This window comes from Melopsittacus undulatus, chromosome 5 (assembly GCF_012275295.1).
Source record: "Melopsittacus undulatus isolate bMelUnd1 chromosome 5, bMelUnd1.mat.Z, whole genome shotgun sequence".
Lineage (NCBI taxonomy): Eukaryota > Metazoa > Chordata > Aves > Psittaciformes > Psittaculidae > Melopsittacus > Melopsittacus undulatus.
In genome coordinates, this window is record NC_047531.1 from 49,428,628 (window position 1) to 49,450,345 (window position 21,718).

General features: G+C 41.5%; 1 protein-coding gene across 2 annotated transcripts; it reads right to left on the minus strand.

Moving 5' to 3' along the window:
• Positions 1-636: 636 nt before the first annotated feature.
• Positions 637-19,737, minus strand: C5H12orf75 (chromosome 5 C12orf75 homolog). 2 transcript variants are annotated; one of them, XM_031050036.2, is made up of 6 exons: positions 19,629-19,737; positions 12,478-12,502; positions 6,367-6,402; positions 5,260-5,339; positions 4,416-4,451; positions 637-2,030 (listed from the first exon to the last, which is right to left on the minus strand). In XM_031050036.2, exons 1-6 carry the CDS (start codon positions 19,669-19,671, stop codon positions 2,020-2,022), a joined length of 231 nt encoding a protein of 76 aa, XP_030905896.1. In that variant the 5' UTR covers positions 19,672-19,737; the 3' UTR covers positions 637-2,019. The 2 variants fall into 2 exon arrangements, with proteins under 2 accessions (XP_030905896.1, XP_030905897.1); XM_031050037.2 differs by having other exon boundaries at positions 4,416-4,456.
• Positions 19,738-21,718: the final 1,981 nt, after the last annotated feature.

The window sequence follows — 21,718 nt, forward strand, 5'->3', positions numbered from 1 at the left end:
GCCTGTCCACCTTTTTGATTATTCTTCTCAGCAACTGAAGGATACAAGGGGACAGATAACTGGGAAGATTACTGGCATCTTGTTGTTGGCTTTTGTTTTGTTGTTGGCTAGCTGAACTATGATGTATCCTAGGTGTTTTTTCTCCTCTCAGAAAGGCAATCGTGATCGGGTCAGGCATGGACCTAATTGCTTTGTACTAAATAAACTGGTGCTGTGCAAACCATTTAGACCAGATGTAGAGCATGTGATGTGGAAGCTACACTGTTATGCGATGGTAAGCAGGTGGGGAGCAAACCTCCATGTTTATTACTCAGCACTATTTGAGTTCTCATCAGCTTGCCTTTGCAAGAACAAGACTCAACAGATGTAATCAACAGAAATTAATTAACACTGAGACATTTTAACAACACCCCTTAATCTTCAATCTGATTTCATTTTGCTTCACTTCTGAAGGGGTCAAGAAAGAGATGTATATTTGTCTTCAGGAGCTGGAAGCCTGAAAGGGCTAATAACCCAAGCATCATATTTCTAGAGAATAGCAGTAAATGTTACAAATACTTAAAGGAGGACAAGCAAGAAATAACTTTAAATAATTCTTTTTACAGGCCTCACACCAAACAAACTGCCACTTAGTTTAAAGCCAGAGCTATAAGTTACTGGAAACCATAGTCAATGGTTGTTCATTGGTCTTAATACATGTCAGTTAAATGGGCAGAAATTTCACAATTCACAGTGTTTCACTTCTTCGTTTTCAGTTTTTCTGTTTTGCACTTTTCCTTTGAATTTAAAAGTGTTTATTAATCTACAGTAATAAATTCATGTAGTGTGGATTGGTTTTTTTTTGTTGTTTATTTGTTTGTTTAAAGTGTATGGCATATCATGTCCTGTTAACAAAAGCTTGACTAAAGAATTATGGAAAAGGCTTTAATAATTTAAATACTTGTTCAGCCATATGGAAATATACAATCTGATTTAAGTTCTGTGGGAAGCCAACAGTTGCTATAAACTTGACGAATTTTGAAACCTTACATACGTTATTAAATACAACAATTTGCTGAAGTAATACTAACACTCATTCTGTTACAATTTGTCATACTTGAGATGCTTAGAGATGAGTCAGGGATACAAAACTCTAATAGTGATCAAAATTTCTCTACAGTTGAGGAGGATGCGGCACTGGAGTTTAGTGCTGCTATCTCTAAAAATACAATCACTTCATCCTTATGTGAGGAAATGTCATTAAAATATTACACAGAACAGGAGACGTAACATAATAGCTTGGTTCATTAGTATTTTTTTCCACGTAATGTTTTTTATAAAAGAGATATGATAAAAAAAACCAAACCCAGACATGTATATATTATGATGAAGTACATTGTTCTTATTTAAATAAATTTCCTTGAGGAATATCTTCTTAAGATGTGAAAATTAACCACTAGTATTTGTCTCACTGTATAAAAGTGACAGTAGTAATTATAAAGAACCTGTTGGTCTTATGATTATTTTCTCCTATTCTTAAGTTTTCACAGCAAAAATATTAAAATTTGCAATATTACCAAAAAGATGCAAACCTGTCAAATATATTACTCTGAAGTAAATTAACAATTAATTTAATAGCTCTTATGGTAGGTTCCTATAAGTGGACAGTAGTAATGGTTGTCTATATAAAATCTATCAAAAATTGTTGGAGAAAATATACGAAGCGTAGCTGATAGCTAATGCAATCTGCAATATGGCCACAGAGAAGTAAGTTGCAGATCATCAAAGTTAGCTCTTGTGCAGAAACATCCACCATGAGTTTACTAATTTCATTTTTCACTGGAGAAGAGCAGGATGTTTCCATATGCAACCACCATAGGAAACTGATTCAACGCTGTATTTTAAGCTTTACCCGTAGTTGGAACTTGCAAGAGTTTAGATTTTTTTGGTGCTGTGGTCTCTCTTGCTCTCCAGAACGCTAGGTAAGTATAAAAATCTTCACCACAAAGACAGCTCTCCCTAAAGCACTGGCAACTTGTCTTAGTAGAAGACTGTTCAAAACAAAAGAAAGGGACAAATTTAGATAGTCTGGTAAAACCACATTGGTAAAGCAATACAGTAACACTATACAAAACAGAGAACTAGGTTGTCATTAGAAGCTGAGATATTTGTAGCCTATGACTTGCAGACACACATGCACATAAACTTGTGAAGCTCAGAGGACCCTTTGCAAATCTAAAGGTGTTCATCTGTGTAAGTCTTTTTTAGCTTGAGCCAGTAGCCAAGGTCTTGCACCAGTGAAAAGTGCACTTTCAACTATACTGAATGACAAAAAATATCAAGAGACTGATTCTACCCAACCTCAGGCATTTAGCTAAAGCACCTAGACAAGGACCTAATTAACCTAGGTTCTGTACATCAACCACAGATGGAAAGCTGCAGCTTCAAGAAGGTGCTTCGTTGTTGCCCAGGTAAAGGGTGGTGATGTTCCTAGCTCAGATATCTCAGCCAGGTTACCGAAATTAGGGGTGATGACCAGCTGACAGTGTCCCTATAGAAGAGTGCTCCTAGCAAAGTCCATAGAGCTTTAACCATTCACATTATTAAAGATAATCAATATATGTGTGTTCTGCTCTAGTAGGCCTGTTTCCAGCACTGGAACAGGCCAGAACTGTTTCTGGTTCTTCACCTAAATTAGAATCATAGAATCATAAAATATTTAGGGTTGGAAAGAACCTTAAGATCATCTAGTTCCAACCTCCCTGCCATGGACAGGGACATCTCACGCTAAACCACATCACCCAAGGCTTCATCCAACCTGGCCTTGAACACTGCCAGGGACGGAGCATTCACAGCTTCCCTGGGCAACCCATTCCAGTACCTCACCACTCTTACAGTAAAGAACCTCCTCCTTAGATCCAATCTAAACTTCCCCTGTTTAAGTTTCAACCCGTTACCCCTTGTCCTATCACTACAGTCCCTAATGAATAGTCCCTCACCAGCATCCCTGTAGGCCCCCTTCAGATACTGGAAGGCTGCTATGAGGTCTCCACGCAGCCTTTTCTTCTCCAGGCTGAACAGCCCCACCTTTCTCAGCCTGTCTTCATATGGGAGGTGCTCCAGTCCCCTGATCATCCTCGTGGCCTCCTCTGGACTTGTTCCAACAGTTCCATGTCCTTTTTATGTTGAGGGCACCAGAACTGCACACAATACTGCAAGTGAGGTCTCACGAGAGCAGAGTAGAGGGGCAGGATCACCTCCTTTGACCTGCTGGTCACGCTCCTTTTGATGCAGCCCAGGATACGGTTGGCTTTCTGGACTGTGAGTGCACACTGAAGCTGGCTCATGTTCATTTTCTCATTGACCAACACCCCCAAGTCCTTCTCTGCAGGGCTGCTCTGAATTTCCTTTTTTGCCCAACCTGTAGCTGTGTCTGGGATTGCTCCAACCCAGGTGTAGGACCTTGCACTTGGCATGGTTAAACCTCATAAGGTTGGCATCAGCTCATCTCACAAGCGTGTCAAGGTCCCTCTGGATGGCATTCCTTCCCTCCAAAGGTTCCTTCCCACCGAACCACACAGCTTGGTGTCATCGGCAAACTTGCTGAAGGTGCACTCAATCCCACTGTCCATGTCAGCGACAAATTAGGAAAGGATTCTGCTTTCTATGGAAATTTTTGGCAGTTTTATAATTTCCCTCTCCCCACTGGCTGGGGGAACAGTTCCCTTTTGAAATCTGTCAGTGTTTATTTAGTTCAAATTCTGACTGGAAACTTAGATTGTTTCATTTTTCTTCAGACACAAACTTGTAAAGGACATTTTTTTTTTAGTCAATTAGTTGACACTCTTAAGTCAGGAATAGAGCCTGTAAATTTTCACTGCCTAATTCTGACCAGTGAAAGCCAGGAGAACGAAGCCCCACAGATTCTCTCATAGCAAGAGGAAAGCTCCAGTACATTACTTAATAGATGCCTCCCTTTGGTCCTTAAGGTCCTCCACAAAATGGAGATGATCTCCAACTCATTCATGAGTAAGCTACTCATTCCTGGGAAAAGCTTTGTGTCTACAGATGCTGGTCTATGCACTGCTGATGCACCTCACCTTTCACAGGAGGTCTTAGTGCTGCTGCAGGATTAGCTGTGGTGTGGTTGAAGGTGAACACAAAGACATTTGATTTTTAATCACTCCCAAACAGAGTAATACAGAGTTCCTCTGCTTCTTACTTCTCAACAACAAGGCGACTTTGCCTACTTTCCAGTTTATGTCTGTACAACTGAGAACTGGCCCCTGGTCCAGCCTTTAGAAGATCTATGCTGCAGCTGGAGAAGTAACTGGATGATTTCAAACCATCTAAGAGCAGCACAGGGAGCACTGCCACCTTATTTCCATTCAACAAATGCATGCCAAGCACATAACATTAATGAAGATATACTGTACCTCCGGCTGTCTGCATCTTGATGTGTTTATTTCCTTCTAATCTTAATTAAAATACAAAAGATAAAGGTGGTTAAAACATTGTGACATATCACTAATTTAGAGCACCATTTCAAAGAAACCCATGCAACAAAGGTACTAGTGTTCCAAAAGCAGCCACTATTATTTTGGTAAACACTATTATTGCTCTTCATTGTTTTGTTTTGCAGCAAATTTTGGAAGCACCACACAGTAACTTATCTCTGTGCTGTATGTATCTGAGAACAACATTTTGCTGTACTAAAGCTAAACAATATTACATGACTTCATAATTATACGTTTATGACTTGTGTATTAAGTACCTATAATCCTAACGATTTTCTGCACTGTTTGAAAACATCACATGGAAAAGAAACGGTTTGCACTAGGTTTCTTATAAGAACAGAAATAAATCTGAAAGCAAGCACTTACTAACTGTTATTACTGGAATTCACCACAGTGCAAGTAAACACCTTCAAAACTAAAAATAGCACAATGGCTCTGCAAGTGCATCTAGCACAGCCTCTTAGTCCTAACAGGATTCTGTTTTCTTTGAATTCACAAAGCACTCGGAGCATGGAGAAGCTGTTCAGAAGACAATGTACCACATTGTCAGCATCTGTTCTAGGATCCTTCTGAAAAGTGTGTTAGATTTTAAATAAACGGGCACAATCACTTTAACGGTTATAAAAAGCCCCACTGCCTAAAAGAGGCTCCAAGGCTAGCCAGTTTGTCTAAAATAATAATTGATTTTTAAAGGAAATGCATCCTACTCGATTAAAATTAAACTGAAAAAGCAGGAGAAATGCAATACACATCCTTCCAATACCTTTCGGTGCAGCTTTTGTCTGACTGGAAACCATGGCAGCCGCATCCGATGGCAGGCCAACATACACACCACCGTAGTTCCTGATTTAAGGAAACATAGAGACATCAGAGCTGAATTGTACAATGTCAATATCCCATAGCAGCATTACAAAGACCATGGATGGTCAGAGGGCACCTCTGTACGAGTATCCACAGAGGAGCCTTCCTTTCCCATCACAATGGGGAAAATGCCACTAAGGTCCATGTGCTCGCTAATATGGTGCCAGACAAAACAACCTTAAGGCTAGATGTTACCCTTAAGGGAGGACCGAAGTCTGTGAAAGGAGCTATTTTTCACTTAATTTCTTAATATTTTTCATTAAATCCCATTAAAACTATCTTGTGACAATAAAACCCACCTGCCCAGCTTCTTCTAGGCACCAAATATATTCAACTGATGAGAGCCAATCTGATAGCAATGTTTGACACCTCAACCACTGAAGCACCTCACTTCAAAAAATGCACACCAGTTAAGCAGCTTTGACCTCTCCTCATTAATAAATAGAAATTGCATCCCCATGTTTAAGGCCCTTCAGGGCCTTGCAGAGCATGCTTTCTGGTTCCAAGGCCTGTATGAAAAGCAGGGAGCTGAAAAACTGGGTCCTTAAGAGCCTCTGCCATGCCTGGAGCTACTTGCAGAGACTTCTCTTACACTGCTCTGCCCCGTTAGGTACCACATTATTTACACCTCCTCCAGCCCCTGCGGCTCAGAGTTGTTTGTTTGTTTCTGGTTTGTTTGATGATAACCTTCCATACTTCCTTCAATTTCCAGCCCAGTGGAGATATCCCACAAGTGCTAATGCCATCCTCTGTGGCAGGGCTGGTGTGAAGGCAGACATCACTGGCCCTTCCTGAGCACATCACCTACAACTGTGAGATAATGTTCTCTTCCTGCTGGAAAGTTCCACCTTCCCCAACTCACTCATCAATACTGGGCTCTGTGTGAGATCAGCTCCTCTCTCTTCTTCTCTGCTTTGCTGGTGTTGGTGAGAATTAGGAGGAGGGAAAGAAGGAGGTAGAACTCACTGCAGCCAATTGTAAATAAAGCCAGCCTCAGTACAGCACCTACCTCCTTTTGTCATCATCTGATACAGATTCTTCTGCTCTGTAACATCAAAAGATATAAAGCACATTAGCAGATTGTTTGTTTCAGGTACTTCATGACCATCTGGCTACATTCAGGAACAAGGGGACAAGGGGATTATCACTGATCCCAGTTCAGTTCAGGTCATCCACCATTCAATAACGTACTCCCAACAGGCGCAAAAAGAGTGGCAATTTTCCAATCTAATGTGCAGAAGAAAGAAAAGGACTGAAACCAGATGCAGCTCACTTTTCATGGCCCCTGCCAGTGATGCCTGAAAGTAGATTTGGGAGCTGAAACAGCTGAATTGACACTTTTCCTAAGTGAGTCCCCACACTGCCTCACACATGACAGGAACACAAAGACTCTGTACATGACAAGAATGAGTCTGAGCTGCTCTTCCACCACAAGAGGACTGTAAGGGACTGGCATCCATGCTGGCATGGGATTAACAATGTAGAAAGAGAAACTTTCACAGCAGCCATGCCAGAAGATATTACAGAGCTTTTCCATAGAATGAGGTACTGCAATTCCTGAAGCCAGAGTCATTTGCAAACCAAATAACTGTTACTAATCCTTTATAAATTGGTAATCACTGAGGTTTGACTCCCCCTACTACTGTCCAGTGTGGCTGAACCAGAGTAGGGGGTAAAATAATCAGTGTCAACGTGAAGGCAAATGTAGTATGGAAAAGACAGAAAAATTATTCTTACCCCCAGAACATATAGTGCCTATGGTGCAGTCTTTATTTCCCACCATCAGTCTTCACATAAATCACTCACTCACCTTTGGTTAAATATTTGGACTTTGAGCTCCGCTTTGGCTAGGTATGGGCTGGGGCAGCAGCTGAACTTTAGCTTGGTCTGCAACCTACAAGCCTAGCAATATTAACAGAAGCAAGATAACTTGATTGCTATTAAATCCACAGACATCCTTTACTCCTTCCCTACAACTGCCCAAGCAAGGGTCCCACACTGCAGCTGCACAGGGAGCCATGGGAGACAGGTGCCTGGGGATGGCTGCAAACAGCAAAGGAAGCACCATGACAGAGAAGGGCTCTGCTGTGGAAATGCTAATGTTCATATAGGTATCCTCACCTGAATACTGCCACTGAAGAACAAGCTGCTTGGACTATGGGGGCAATGCAAAGATGTTCCGCATCATGAGCTGATTCATGAGTTTCTGATCTGCTCCACAGGCAATAAAATTGAGATAGACTTCACACAGTATTAGGGCTAAATCCATACTGTAGCCTTGAAAGGCATTTCTGATTTATGATCTTAAACAATAATATGATATTTCTTACCATAATTAATTTATTCTAAAAGGTAGATGTGCCTCGTGTTTAATCATAAAGGCTGTATGCTATTACTGATGCCCAAAGTCAATGGGATTTGGGACCTCATAGCAAGATGCAGCCTCAAATGCAAGAAAACACCCTTTAAGCAGCAGTCAGCACTCTCCTGGGAAAGTAGCAAATGCCTTAAAATACTGCTAAATGCTAGAAATTATCTTTCTTACACTTAACAACTTTCTAAATGGCAAAATATTACCAGCTATCCTTTCTGTGTCACTACAGTAAACAGGGGTACACAGGTCCTTGTGACAGTGGAGGATTAGGTAAACTTGAGTATGCTGCAGCTCTGCTAAATGGTATTCAAGCAGGGCATAGCACTGAGTGGGGCAAGCCTCCTGGTCTGCTGCTTTTGCCTAAGTGTTGCCACTCAAGAGAGACTGAGTATTAAGGTCCTCATTCTCTGGTCCTCCCTGGAGGAGCTGGTGCCATTTCAGAAGGTATTTCCCACCCCTTCTGACCCCACGTAGCCTAAGCCTCCTTTCAGTCCTCATGTGTGCAGCCAGAAAAATGTAGAAGCAGCTTTCCTTGAGGACTGTGAAGCTGCTCTGTCCTAATGTGGGCCAATTCCAGCTGACGAAAGTGGAAAACCTGTGTGTATCAGTGGGTAGAAAAAAGCCTGTATTTTTAGCAGAAAAAAATGACCACACTTTAAGAATAGGATTTTGGGTGCCAAAAGATCACAAACAATCATTTCTGCTGAACCAACTGAATGTGTCTTAGGATTGATTTTATCATACAACTGGAAACATTTTCTATTATTCAGATTAACCATTATCCAGATAAAAGAATCCTTTAAAAGCACTGGCAACTGCATACACAGCGCAAAGCTTCTAAAAAGGAATTGCAAGAATAATAATCAATATTGTCCAACAAGAAATTAATGTCAATGCTTTGTTAAAAAAGACTCTACTAGGCAACAGGGCTATTTTCTTCTGTTCTAGAAATGTTTTGTAATGGGGCATCACTGGACTATTACTGTCATTCTCTCACCAAAACAAATTATCTAAGTCTATGATTAAGCAGACTAGAGGTTTTTTTTAAACATTCTGCTTTCTTCTTTTCCTCTGAACAGCTACAAATCAAAGTCCAATTTTGCAATACCTTTTCCCTTAAATGAGCAACAGCATATATAATCTGAGATTGTACAGGACACAGCTCTCGGGCTGGGTGATGACTGGGTGCAATCTGTTGTACTCCGGCTAGAAAAGAGGAAGTAAGCAGAGACAGGAGGAACATGGAAGCATGTGGTGGCTGGTACATACATTCCATCCCTTTCTGAGGACTCTTTTCTATGCAGCATGGGATATGTTTATGCACTTTGTGTATTCACACACCTCTTCCCTTTACCCATGGTAGCTTAAGGCCCCATTCTGGAAGGTGCTACTAATTCCACATGTTGAAATGTGCAAGGTGCTGGGTGAACATGGGTGACTCCAGGGAGCAGAGCTACAACAGCAACACTTGACTGTATGGATAGAAGAATGGAAAAAAGTTCTTTTGTTTTTGGCAGTGCTCCCACTGACACATCTTCCAGACTCACAGAAGGGGGTATGGAGATAGGGGAGTCCAGCACATCCTTTCTCTCTAACTCCAATGTGTCTCTAGCTTCTTCTCCTGTCAGGAATAAAGGAAGAATCTAGCAGAAAAAATATCTTTAAATATCTCCCTTTACACAGTCCTCCAGGAAGAAGAAGCTAGGATAAGCTTTTCTGCACCAGGAATAGACAGCAAAAGGAACTTAGCACGTCTATGTGTTTTGTACTAATCTGCTGCTGTGTTGCTGCATCTTCCCTCAGATGTTGCTGACATCTACTGCAGAGTCACTGAGAGCACATTTTCAGCAGGTAGCATAGGTGGAGTCCTATAGCCAGATTTAACAGCAAATACACACAACAGCATTCTGGTTTTGGGTAGAATAAATGTTTCTTTGGTAAGGATTTGTGCATCCCTACAGGCTTCTTGTTACCCTCCTAAGTCTGAAAAAGATACTCAGCTCAGCTGTCAGTTCTTACATCCATCAGTCCTATGACCATTTGATAAAAGAGGGATGGTAAAAGACACTGCCATTTTTCACATAATATTTTAAATATCAAATGACAGGCATTCACATTAATTCATTCCATCCACATTTTTCCTACCTCGGCTTTTATGACCCTGTTCATGCCAAGCATTACAGACTCTTTCTAGCAGTCCCATTAGAAATGATCCACTAACCTTTGCACAAGTGACAGACTACTTTGCTTCAGTTTCTCAGTGTCTCTTAGGAACATTTGTATTTGCTGGGTTTCTTCACAATATTTTGAAACAGGCTTTAACGGCTTTGTCCTTTCTTTCCTACTGTTACTAATTTCCCTCTAAACATTCCGAATATCACAGGCATTGCATTTTTTTCTAGCATATACTTTAGCCCTCTTATATTTAAGTTTTTCCACTTAGCAGTGATGTACTTCTCTATATTAGTGGGGCAGAGGGTGGCCAACAGATTCACCACTGTTTTGAGGATATGAGTACACAGGGAGACATCACTTTTCCAGACCATACAGCCTTCTTATGACCACACAGCCTTCAGTCTCAGAGCACTTTGCGTAGGAAGATCATATCATCATCCCTATCTAACTGATGCTTGGAAACACTCCAGGCCCAGAGGGCAAAGCAGCTTGCCTGCAGTTACCTGGGAGGGCTCAGAGCAGGATTCAGCACTCCCTCCATCTACAGAGCTGATCGCTCCCGGAGAAAAAGGTGCCTTGGCAATGAGTCACAGTCAAGAAATGAGAAATCTCAAGTTAGAATAACCAGATTCTGTATCAAAGAGTATGCTGTACATAAGGACATACCTAAACGCTTTTCTGGACCAGAACTGATATGACTGAAATCTGACAGCCAAAAAGAATGTCAGTTTTCTTGAATAGAATTTTTTAACTTTTACCTGGTAAAAGTGAAGTGGTGTGAAATAAAAACTTGTATGGATCCATACTATTAGCTATTATAAGTTTGTTTTGTTCATTTCCATGAAACAAAGACAGTTTTTTTCTGGTATTTTACCTCTGTCATAAAAATCCACTATTAAATACTAGGATGATTGATTTAGGACTTTTCAGGTCATCAATGCTGTTCCTCATTAACAGATCTATGCTTCTGATGTCTGACAAGAAGGCTCAACAATGCTATTACACAGGTTGTTTGGCTAGCTCCACTATACCTATCTGAATGAGTAAGGGTTCCATGACTGACCCTTTCACTTTGTTTAAGGCTACTTTAGTAATTAGTTTTTTCTAAGTTATCCCAATACTTTTTTGAAACATGACAGGTGATCTAACACTAATAAGAAGTTCTCAACTCCTAAACCCTGGCTCTGCAAATGCTTACACACACATAAGTAGTCCTACACATGCTCACACCTTCAAGCTCAGAAACATGCCTATTAAATTAAGAGTCTAACAGTTCTTGCAGTAACTACTGATGATCAAAGAGAGACATGTTGTTCTATGCCAGTCACTTAGATTATCTAAATTGAGCAACAAAAGAAAGCCTAATATAAATTAAAAACAGTGGGTTTGTATAAACAGAAGTGCTGAAGGCATGGATGCTGCAGGCTGTATGAAGGCAAGGTTTCCCATAAACTTTCCTTCTGTCATTTATTTATTGACTCACACCACAAACCCAGAAAACAGATTACATGGGTAACACAGACCTCAAGAGTATCTGTGACAACAGTGCTTATCTGCCAAGTGAGACCTGTTGTTAGTTTTCAGCTGTGCTCTGTAATAGCCAAGACAAGCCTGTTGTTAAGCTCTTCTCCCCACTTGTTTATCTGACTTGACAGCCCTCATTTCTACACCAGGATTCCTCTGTCTAATTAGAGCAGTTACTCTAAATGAAGTAAACAGAAGAATGTCCCTATTGCATAACATGAAAATCTCTCCCAGATCCCCCAGTCTTAAACTCTGGTGGCAAATACCAATTACATGAAATAGAAGAAGCAAGACCTCAGGAGGACCTCTTTAATGTTTCCTTTGATAGGAAAACAAATTTATGGCTGAATAAAGCTGTTCCTGCACATTTCTGCATCAGCAAATGAAAAATGGGCTGAGAAAGGCTGATCTTTTGCTGCTGCTCTTCTGAAAACCAGAAGCTGGCAAGAGGCAACAGGACAACAGAGGTTAAGACCTTCCACATGTAGACAAAAACAGGATGGGTAGGGCTGCCCTCTGCTACCCTGTGTCGAAGATAAGGGAGAGAAAGAGGAGCCAATAGATACTATCTTCGATGCAGAGAATATCTAGAGAAGATGAGTGCTTTGAAAAGGAAGTCTGGATGAGTTAATGGGTCTCCTGCAAGGAGGGGAAATTTGCCTCAATGACTCTAAATCTCTCACAGGCCTTGGTGGAAATTTATGTGGTTGCTTCATACAATGACACAGCCTTTAGAAAAAGGTATACTGGTATGTGACAGGGTAGTCTGAAGCAACAACCCCCTCTGGGAGACAACTCTCTCAAAAGAAGCAGAAAAAAGGCATTTCTGCTGGAGAAATAATAAGGGAAAGAATCTGTAGACAAATAAACAAGACATGAAGTTGTTTTGTGGAGATGGAAGCTGTCACTAAAGACAATAAACATCTGGTGGTGCTGATTATATGTTAGAAGCCAGATGAATCATGTATGACTAAATCTAGTATAAGGCTTGTAGGACTGAAGCTAAGTCCAGGGTTACATATTTGAAAGAGTAGAGTGAGTACTTACACATCTTTAGTGGTCCCCGTGGCACCTAGAATGAAAAGAAAAAAGTGCATGTTTACAAGACAACAGACAATAACCCTCTAAACCAACCAATAGTGCAGCAAGCATTTTTCTGCCTTTCTGTCCTAAACGATGCAGAAATAGCAACAGGAATTTTCTGTTGTCAGAAAACAGGTTTCTCATGATTGTCTAGTTTATCCTTAATGACTACGTTTATCATCCCTTAAGTGTACCATGCTTAGGTCTGGGCCAGATTCTCAGTGGGTGAAAATGATACTGCTGTGGACCAGTGCTCAGTCATTCAGGATGAGAGCAACATAAGATAAAATTCATCTTTCTGAATTTCATACACTTCACATTGCTCAGTCTTCTGATGGTTTTGTCTACTACAAAGTCACCACAACTAACCAAGCAATTATTCCTGAATGCCTGCTTATTTTGCCAGTTGATTCAGCTGTAGAGTTGGCACTACATGTGTAAACTGCTGCTCCATTCTTCCTGCCAGATAAACAAAGTTTTATAACATAACTAGACAGAACTAATATAAACACTGGGACACGATCCATCCAAAGCCCCAAACCTCTAAAGGGGTCAACCAACCCTTAATTCATCTTGCAATTTAACCAAAAAGCAAAAAGACAACAGCTACCACTGGGCTGCCTGATCTGCAATTGTTTTTTGGGTTTTGGTGGCTCAGATGCTCCTTGCTGGGAGAGGAACATTCACTTAAGTATAAACTCTTTCCTGTTCCTCCCAAGTTAATAATGCCATATTGCTATTGCTAATATATCATTCAGATGAGTAACCAGCAAATTACCCCTGATACTAATTACACAAGGTAGACATTACAGAACCATTCACTTCTCCTTTTCCTCTTCCTCTCAGTACCTAGGTGGAAGAAGTTATCCAAGCTCACTCTGAAGAAACTACATTTGTCATTCCAAAAGATTTTAGGGGTTTGGAAGAATGTTGGGGTTTTTCAGCTACAGCACTTCATTTCCTGAAAACTTTATTTTTGCTGTTGAGAAATATCCGTAAATATCAAGTATCTTTCTTCTCTCTTTGATGTGCAAGAATATGCCTTCTGCATCATTATTTTAAATGCAGAGAGGAAGAAACAGCCCTGCAAGGCCTTCAAGCACTGAATGGATGGCTTGATTGGAAGAAAACTTCTCACTTTACGGCTAACTCTTGAACATAATATCACTCCCAATTCCTATGACTTGACTATCCCTCCTTTTCCCAGCAACAGTGCAGAGTAGACTTGTAGAAGACATTTCTTTTGTTAGTATTGCTTCAAGATTCAGCAAAATCTCCATACAACTATATGTATGAGCAGAAACCCCCAATTTAGCTGGAGGGAGAACCTCTATACACATTAAGCTCAGGTTCTTGCTTTAAAACTATTCTGTCAGCCAGCTTTCAAAGACTTTTTTGCTTTACAGGCACATCTACATAGTACTACATATAAACACTCCAAATTAATTGTGTGCAGGTGGAAGGTTGGTACTGCAGTGCTGCATGCAAGCGCAATCTCTATTCTATGATTCTATGAATCTTGGATGGTGTAGGGACATGTTTTCTGCTAGCAGGGCTAGTTCAATCAGTCAGCTCAGCTATGTACATCCAGGGCATCACCCTGCACATCTAGACATAGCCTAGGCACCAGCAAGACCTCAGACAAGACTAGATCCATGGCTGTAGCTAGCAGGATTTCTTATTTTTTCCCCAGAAGAAACTATTCCTGTGCTGAATAACAGAGCAATAACTTTCTCATTTTTCTCAACCTAAGCTCACTGCAAACAAACTCGGTTTCTTCAAAACGATTCATGGACCTCTGTGAGGCCTTTACCAAGTCTGAGCTGAGGTCTCAGCACTTTGGATCCTCATTTGCAAAACTAATACTTTTCCTGCAAGAAGTATACCAAAAATAAGACGTGTTAACACACAAATGAAACTTCAGCTGAGCAAGAACTGTGTGCCTACAGTACTGCTATATTTCCCAGTGGTGATGCTCAAGTTCTAATCAACACTGTGCCCATGTGCAATACCATACCTGTCTTCAATGCATTATGGTACATGTACATTTGCACTTCGGGGACAGCAGCTGTCACTCAGACCCATCAACTTGGGCTTTGTATTGAGCTATGAACCTGCATTTGAGAACAGAGATGTGCCACTAGCATTCAGACCTGGCAGCACTTGTTTCCTTTGAATAATAAAGAGGGTACCACTGCTGACAAATCACTGCAGCATTTTGAAATGATCCTCAAACAAAAAAAATGAGAATTAAGTATGATGAAAACAAATTCACCTTTTAAGAGATTACTTTTACTATTAATAATAGTTAAAATATAGAATAAACAAATAGTTTGTTACCCATTGTTTTTATAAGCACAACCAGATTGTCCTCACTTCCAGCAGTGAGATTCCATTGATTTCAGTGGTGTTATTTCTGATTTTCACTAGCAAAAGTGAAACAACAGTTTGGTCCAAATTCATTTGGTACCACAACAGTATCTGAATATGTACCTGAAAGTATTTTCAGTTCACAAAGCAGTTTTCTTCCCAGAATTGTTCTGAGCTTGCAAATGAACACCACTTCAATTAGGTGGCCCATAAGTATCTCTGTGTAAAAACTCATAAGGTTTTCTTTATTAGGGAGCCTGAACTCTCCTTATACATTGATTTTATTTCACAAGGAACCCAGCAACATCTCATTTTGTACAGACATATTTGTTTTCAAAGTCCAATACACTCACTCTCACCCCTTACTTCACTGATATATTTCTCTAACTCTTCCATGTTTAGTGAGTGACACATCATTTTACAGCCACTCAAGTTTGTCCTGCCAGAAGTTCAGCCAAAGAATCTTATTTACTACTGACTCACAAGCAGTGCATAGCTGTTCCACAGCAGCAAGGCTTAGTGCTTTCATAGCCATGACGTTTTAGACAGATGACTCGCGAAAAGCCTCACATATTTGAAAGCTTGTCCATTTCTTCCCACTATATCAGCTTGGCCTAAAAAAAGGCTGCACTTGACCCTACAAACCTTGTCTTGATAGGCTCGTGTTGATTTGGTTTTCCAAAACCTGCCTAACCTCAGCAACAGACTGAGGGGTAGCCAAGCAGTTACATCCACAAAAAATGGGCAGTGGTGAACTGTCCTCACTAACCTCTCTGCTCACACCATCTATGTAGTAGGACCATGAGCATTTTAGAGCTGCAGGAGGAGAGGGAATAGCACAGCCTGCAGAATAAACAAGGCCCATTTAGCCATACATCGCTCTGAGCTCAAGTAAATACACAAAAACATTCTGTTTAAAAGATTGGAGCTGTGATTCCTCAAAAATCCCCATAGCATTTAAACAGTTACAAATGAAGAAGGATGAGAATGTACCCCCACTCTGTGAGAGGGGGATTTGCACTTTCAAAACAGCAGCAGCTTGTTACTGGTGACCCTGCAGGACTTCAGTAAATGCAGGACAAATACAAAAGATGGTTGAAAGAAATTGTTGGCCACAGATGATATTCCTCCGTGCTGATAAATGCAACATGAGTTAACATGGAAGACAAAAACTTCAGAAAAACATAAAAAGGATGAGAGGCCATCATCTACATGCATAATAACATGGATACAAAAATGCCAGTATCTGACCATAGAGCAGACTATGAAATAATTTCCCATTAATTTTTAATGGACAATTCCTTACAATACTTTCTTGCAAATACTTCAAATTACTAAAAGCAAATAAACTGCTGAAAATTACAAATACATGCACACAACAGCTATGATTAAGAGTGAGTTTTCTATTGTAGGCTCCTTTCTGATTTGCTCCAAAAGACAGCAATATGGAACCAAGTACTACCATCAATGAAGGACAGAAAGATATTGATTTACTTCAAATTGATTACTTCTTCAACTCATGAGGTGGCAGTTCTGTACATAGATTTGACCTGACCAACCATTAATATTAAAAATTAGTTGAATTTTAAATAGAATAGCAGGATAGTTTCCTGGCCATTCCACCAAACCTAAAGTTAATGAATCTGTTTAAACTTTGTGTGAGAGTTCTCCTTCATCATAATTTGGCTGTATTTGATTCTTTCCACAGACTAACAGCTCCTCTGTATATTCAACTACACTGCCAGCCTCCATTGAGTACCATAACTTAAGGTGCTGTCATTGCTGCTACAATTCATATAGAAAGGACAAGACAGTTAAAAATTGATGGTGAAGCAGCACTCGAATGGAGGACAATACCTTAACTCATTAAAAAAATAGTATATTAATTTTTAAGGGCGTATTTTTAAAATAAAAAAAAGAGCTATTTTGGAGATTCTAAAACACCAGGAAATAAAATGAAAGCAGGATATGTAAGGCAAGGTTAAAAAAAAATGAGGAAAATAGCAATTTCTTGATGAAACTCCCTATGGGTAATGGGAAATTTTTGAAGTATAATCCACATCTAACACATAAAATAGGTGATTTAAGAAGAATGCATATACGTGGAACCATGGAATCATGGAATGGTTTGGGTTGGGAAGGAGCTTGAGATCATCTACTTCCAACCCCCTATCATGGGCAAGGACTCCTCACACTAGGTCAGGTTGCTCCAAGCTCCATCCACCCTAGCCTTGAACACTTCAAGGGATGGGGCAGCAAGTTTACTTGGATAACAGAAGCTGCCATTTCTCAAATGAGGAGGCTTTTGCCAGTGTCTGATGTTCTGGAAAGAAAATTGAAACACTGTGATTTATATTGGTGTTCTGGAGTACCGCACCACAGACAGAAATGTTATTCTAGATTATGCCTATTAGTTTAGATCTCACAGACCATAGGGCTGATAGTTCCTGTGATGTCATTCTAGCCATGCAACAGAAGATAATATCATTAACTGAACTATCATTACATATACATCTGCTTAGCAAAAAGCAAGTTAGGCTACAATAGAAATTTCACCAGAATAAGAAAATGGGGACTAGCGTAACATGTTTAATGTCTTCTGTGAAGTATGTTACAATATTATTCTTAGTCATATACCATGACAGAGTGTTACAGGTTAATTATATGATACGTACCTTTAGCTTTGACATTACTGACTGTAGAATAGTCATAACTTTAGCGCTAAAGATCTAGTCATACTGTGCGAACCACACACTTAATTTGTATTTACACAGTATTCATGTTTTTTGGTAAAATACAGAGTTGCACTTTCCTTACAAGCTCTAGGATTATGATTAAAAATGGTACCTCTTCTTCCCCTGCATAAAACAACTTTATTTTTATCAGACACACTTTTTAAAGAATGCTAAATTGAAAAAATTAAATAGTAGATATCTGACATCTTGCTTTTATTACCAGTTGTTTGTTATTTTAAGATGATAGACTGCATAGAGTTATTCCTGCCTGATGGCAGTGAAAGTGAGAAGAAAATTGGACCTTTCAAAGCTGTATTTGCTTTGGAAAGGTCTATCAGTACAACAATACTAATTACATGTTTTTCATGAAGCTGTTTTTCACCTTCACTGAGCCATTGGAGATCCGTGGGCTATTTCTAAAGAGTACGCGAAAGGTTGCCACAAAAAGCACACTGAAGTATTTTATGAGGAAATGTACATGAAAGCTGAACTACCAAAGGGGTCACACCTTCAGTGAAAACATTTTATGAACGTGCAAGACAAAACCTGTTGAAGATAACTGTTTTTTATTCAACCATTGACACATTTAAACAAACACCTTTAGTTCAAAATAATTCACTAAATAATAACTGCTGTCAGAGTTAAGCCTATCTGACACACATCTGTGGCCTGTTACAAGTTCCACAGGGTGGCCAGACCTACATTAACCAAGAAGCTACCACAAAGAGACTAATAATGAAATCAGAATTTTCCTCTGAACTTCTCTGATGCTAGCTCTGGTGCTTTCAGCCAGCACATGGAAATAGGATGAGAACAAGCAGCATCCCAGCAGCATGAAGCTGGTCATAAACATTGGTCATAAGCTGAAACAACTTCCAGTCACAGCAAGACAGGAATCAACCAACAGGAGAGAATTACAGTGTGCAAACAGGACAGCTCTAATAAGGGTGCTGGAAGTACAAGCAAATTCATACAGTGCATTCTTTACGGATGAGAGAGGCCTCTGATTATTCACACACGTGATTATTCACACTCAAAGATATGCCCAGTTCTTCAAAGCAGGACTAGCACCAGCTGAGGCACCGCTGAAGCTCTGGATAAAAAGTAAGTCAAAACGGCAAGAGATGGAGACCAAATAACTCTAACTGGTCCAGCCACCATTTTGCTGGCAATTTCTAAGCGGTTCTGAAGCTAACAAGTGCATCTGAAAGACTGAATACAGGTACTGAAACAGGTGGCAGTGTTTGCTGAGTGAAGTTAGGATGAAAAATGATTGAGAAATTCTCATATTTACAAGCACACAGTGAAGGTCCACTTATCTATTTCCATGTATTTTCCATTTTTGCAAGGGCTGGGGAGGAGAGCACAACAGCACCATCTTCCCAGATCTTATCTCTTTTGAAAATAACAATGAACAAATAAGGGAGCCAGATGGACACACCAGCCAGCAGTACACATCAGTATGCAGGAAGCCTCAACCATGGAATATCCTCCAACTTCTCCAGCAAGCAGAGGAGAAGAAGTGGAACAAATTCATTTCAGAAGTGCCATTCGTGGCCTTATACGGAAGCAAAGAGGATGGAACGTACATCCCCAGCAGGATCCTTATGTCCAGTTCCCGACCTGGGCTGTCTGTGCCCAGGACAGCTACTGTTGGAGGCAGCGATCATAAAACAGCGATTCTAAAGAGAACCCGAGCACCTCAGTGCCAGGAAACCTCAGTGCCGCCCTGCGGGCCACATCACCCTCTATCCCTTGGGCAAGTGCATCAGCCTCAGGAAAGGAAGATGCTCGGGGAAGAAAAGAAAGAGTCGCGGGCAGCGACCCCCGCGGCTCGGACGGGCATCCCCCAAACCGGCGGAGGGGGATGCAGCCCCACCGGGGATCGGTGGGTGTAGGGGTGCCCGGGGTTGCTCACGCCGCCGCTCACCCAGCCCAGCCCAGCCCCGCCCCGCCCCGCACTGCCCGCACTGTCCGCAACCGCACCGCACCGCACCGCCGCCGCCCTACCTCGCCCGCCCGCGCCGCCGGCCGTGGAGTTGCCGCAGCCCATGGGCGCTGCCCTGCCCGGCGCTGCGCCCGGCTGTGCGGAGCGGTACGGCACGGAGCGGCCACGGGAGGCAGCCGGTGGCGGGCGGAGCCGGGTGGGAGATAAAGCCGCGGGGACCCCTCCTCCTCTTCCTCCTCCTCCTCTTCGTCTTCTCCCCACCCATCGCCGGAGAAAGCGGCGGCCCCGAGCGCCGCCGCCCGGCCCCGCACTGCACCCCGCGTCCATTCTAGAGGAAAGTCGCCCCCCGCCTCCTCCGCTTCCCCGGGGCTGGAGCTGCTAAGCCGGCGATAAGGCTCGACACAGGGATAACCCTGCCGGACCCCAAAGGATCCCCACAGTGATGCTCGGAGCGTCCACTGTCAGTGGAGGTGCTCATTGCCTCTCAGGGCTGCTTCAGGACAACCGCCGCTCCCCGCGGGGGAAACCAGTGAAACCCCAGATCCAGGCTGCAAGCCTACGGCTGCTGCTATCCGTAACATCCCGTTCACTATCTTAAACAAATATTTATTGGTCGCTTTCAGTATTTCTCTTCTTATATAAACCTGATGGTGAAACTGCTGACCCACTAGGTTGGTAAGAGCTACAGATTCACTATTCCAAATTAATATCAACAGCACTAAGAAATATACAAAATGAATTTACAAAGTGATTTTTTTTTCTAATTCAAAAATTTTATCATTCCCCAAACTGAGTTTTACTTATTTTCTGCTAACCCAAACCTTCCTTCCACACAGAGAAGTAAAATAGTTCCAAACTTTGATGACTGACTCTTGCTCAGTCCTCTCAAATGACCGTGGAGTGAAAACCTCAAAGATACAGCCAGATGGAAACACAAATATATTAGATTAGATAGATAGATAGATAGATAGATAGATAGATAGATAGATAGATAGATAGATAATGTCCCTGCTCAGTGCTGGTGGGGGTGGACTAGATGACCTTTGGAGGTCCCTTCTAGCCCAAACTATTCTATGATTCTATTTTGCTGCTAGAACAAACCTGTTTAAGGGTTCAGAAAGATGTTTTTGGGGTGTCACATGAACACCAATACAAGCATCACATATACATATGACTGATAACAGTCTTTATGGCAAAGAGGCCAGATAAAAAATGCTGCTGCCTGACTGTTCAGTCTATTCAGAGAAGGGAAACAAAGATACCTCAGTCCTTTTATAGACTTCCCCATGCCACATATTAAAAACAAGGAACTCCATAAACGGCAGTCAATAATGTCCAGTCCTCCATGGATCTTTGCCCTGGGGAGGCACACCTGCATGAGCCCACTGATGTCCAGCTAGCACTGAGCACACCTTAGAAAAGGGTGGGCATAGTTTCTCCCTCCTCTGGGCGGCCATGACATCTGTAGGAAGTCAACAGGTCTTTGCCTACACCTCCCTGACAAACTGCCTGAACCTGAACAATCAATTAACAATCTAACAGTTAGGCAGGGCTAATGGGCACATCTGCATGGCCACACAACTCCTTCACCACCAGCAGCCCCCAAGCAGACAGGTGGCATCATTGTTTGCATTTTGCTTCAGAAAAAACATCGCAGAAAGGTTAACAGCCACCTCTTTCTGATGGCCAATTTTCTGAAAATTGCATATAGAAAAATATATCCTCAGGCTGAGCTTTCAAGTGCCAAGCATCAGCCCAAAGGGAAAAGTTAATGGCAGAGTTAAGAAGGTTAAAAGGGTGCTCTGAGAGCAGGGCTGAAAGACACGCTGCTGTTTAAGATCCCATATGGTTTTCTAATGCAAAACCAAACAAAAAAATCCCAGCCAACCCATGCTGACCACAGACTTGGCACACTCCAGAATAATCTATGAATATGGTCTTAATCTATAATTTACCTGGGAGGAAGCAGTTGTGGTGAGCACAGAAACCAAGCCATCTCCTCACATATTAGAAGGGGCAGCTGGGGAAGCAAAAATACCCCCTGGAGATGCCTCACACCGAGCCACTGCCCTGACCACAAGGAGAAGATACGAGACTGGTTCAGAAACCTGCAGTACTATGTCAGAAAGATGATGTAGCTTCCTTCTGAACA

What these genes read in the sequence shown, in the direction of transcription:
- C5H12orf75 (XM_031050036.2), bottom strand. Translation starts at nt 19,671, where the DNA reads ATGGGCTGCGGCAACTCCACGGCCGGCGGCGCGGGCGGGCGAG. An exon ending in CGGCGGCGCGGGCGGGCGAG is followed by an intron (nt 12,503 to 19,628) that starts GTAGGGCGGCGG and finishes TTTTCATTCTAG; the next exon opens with GTGCCACGGGGACCACTAAA. An exon ending in GACAAAAGCTGCACCGAAAG is followed by an intron (nt 4,452 to 5,259) that starts GTATTGGAAGGA and finishes AATTAAGATTAG; the next exon opens with AAGGAAATAAACACATCAAG.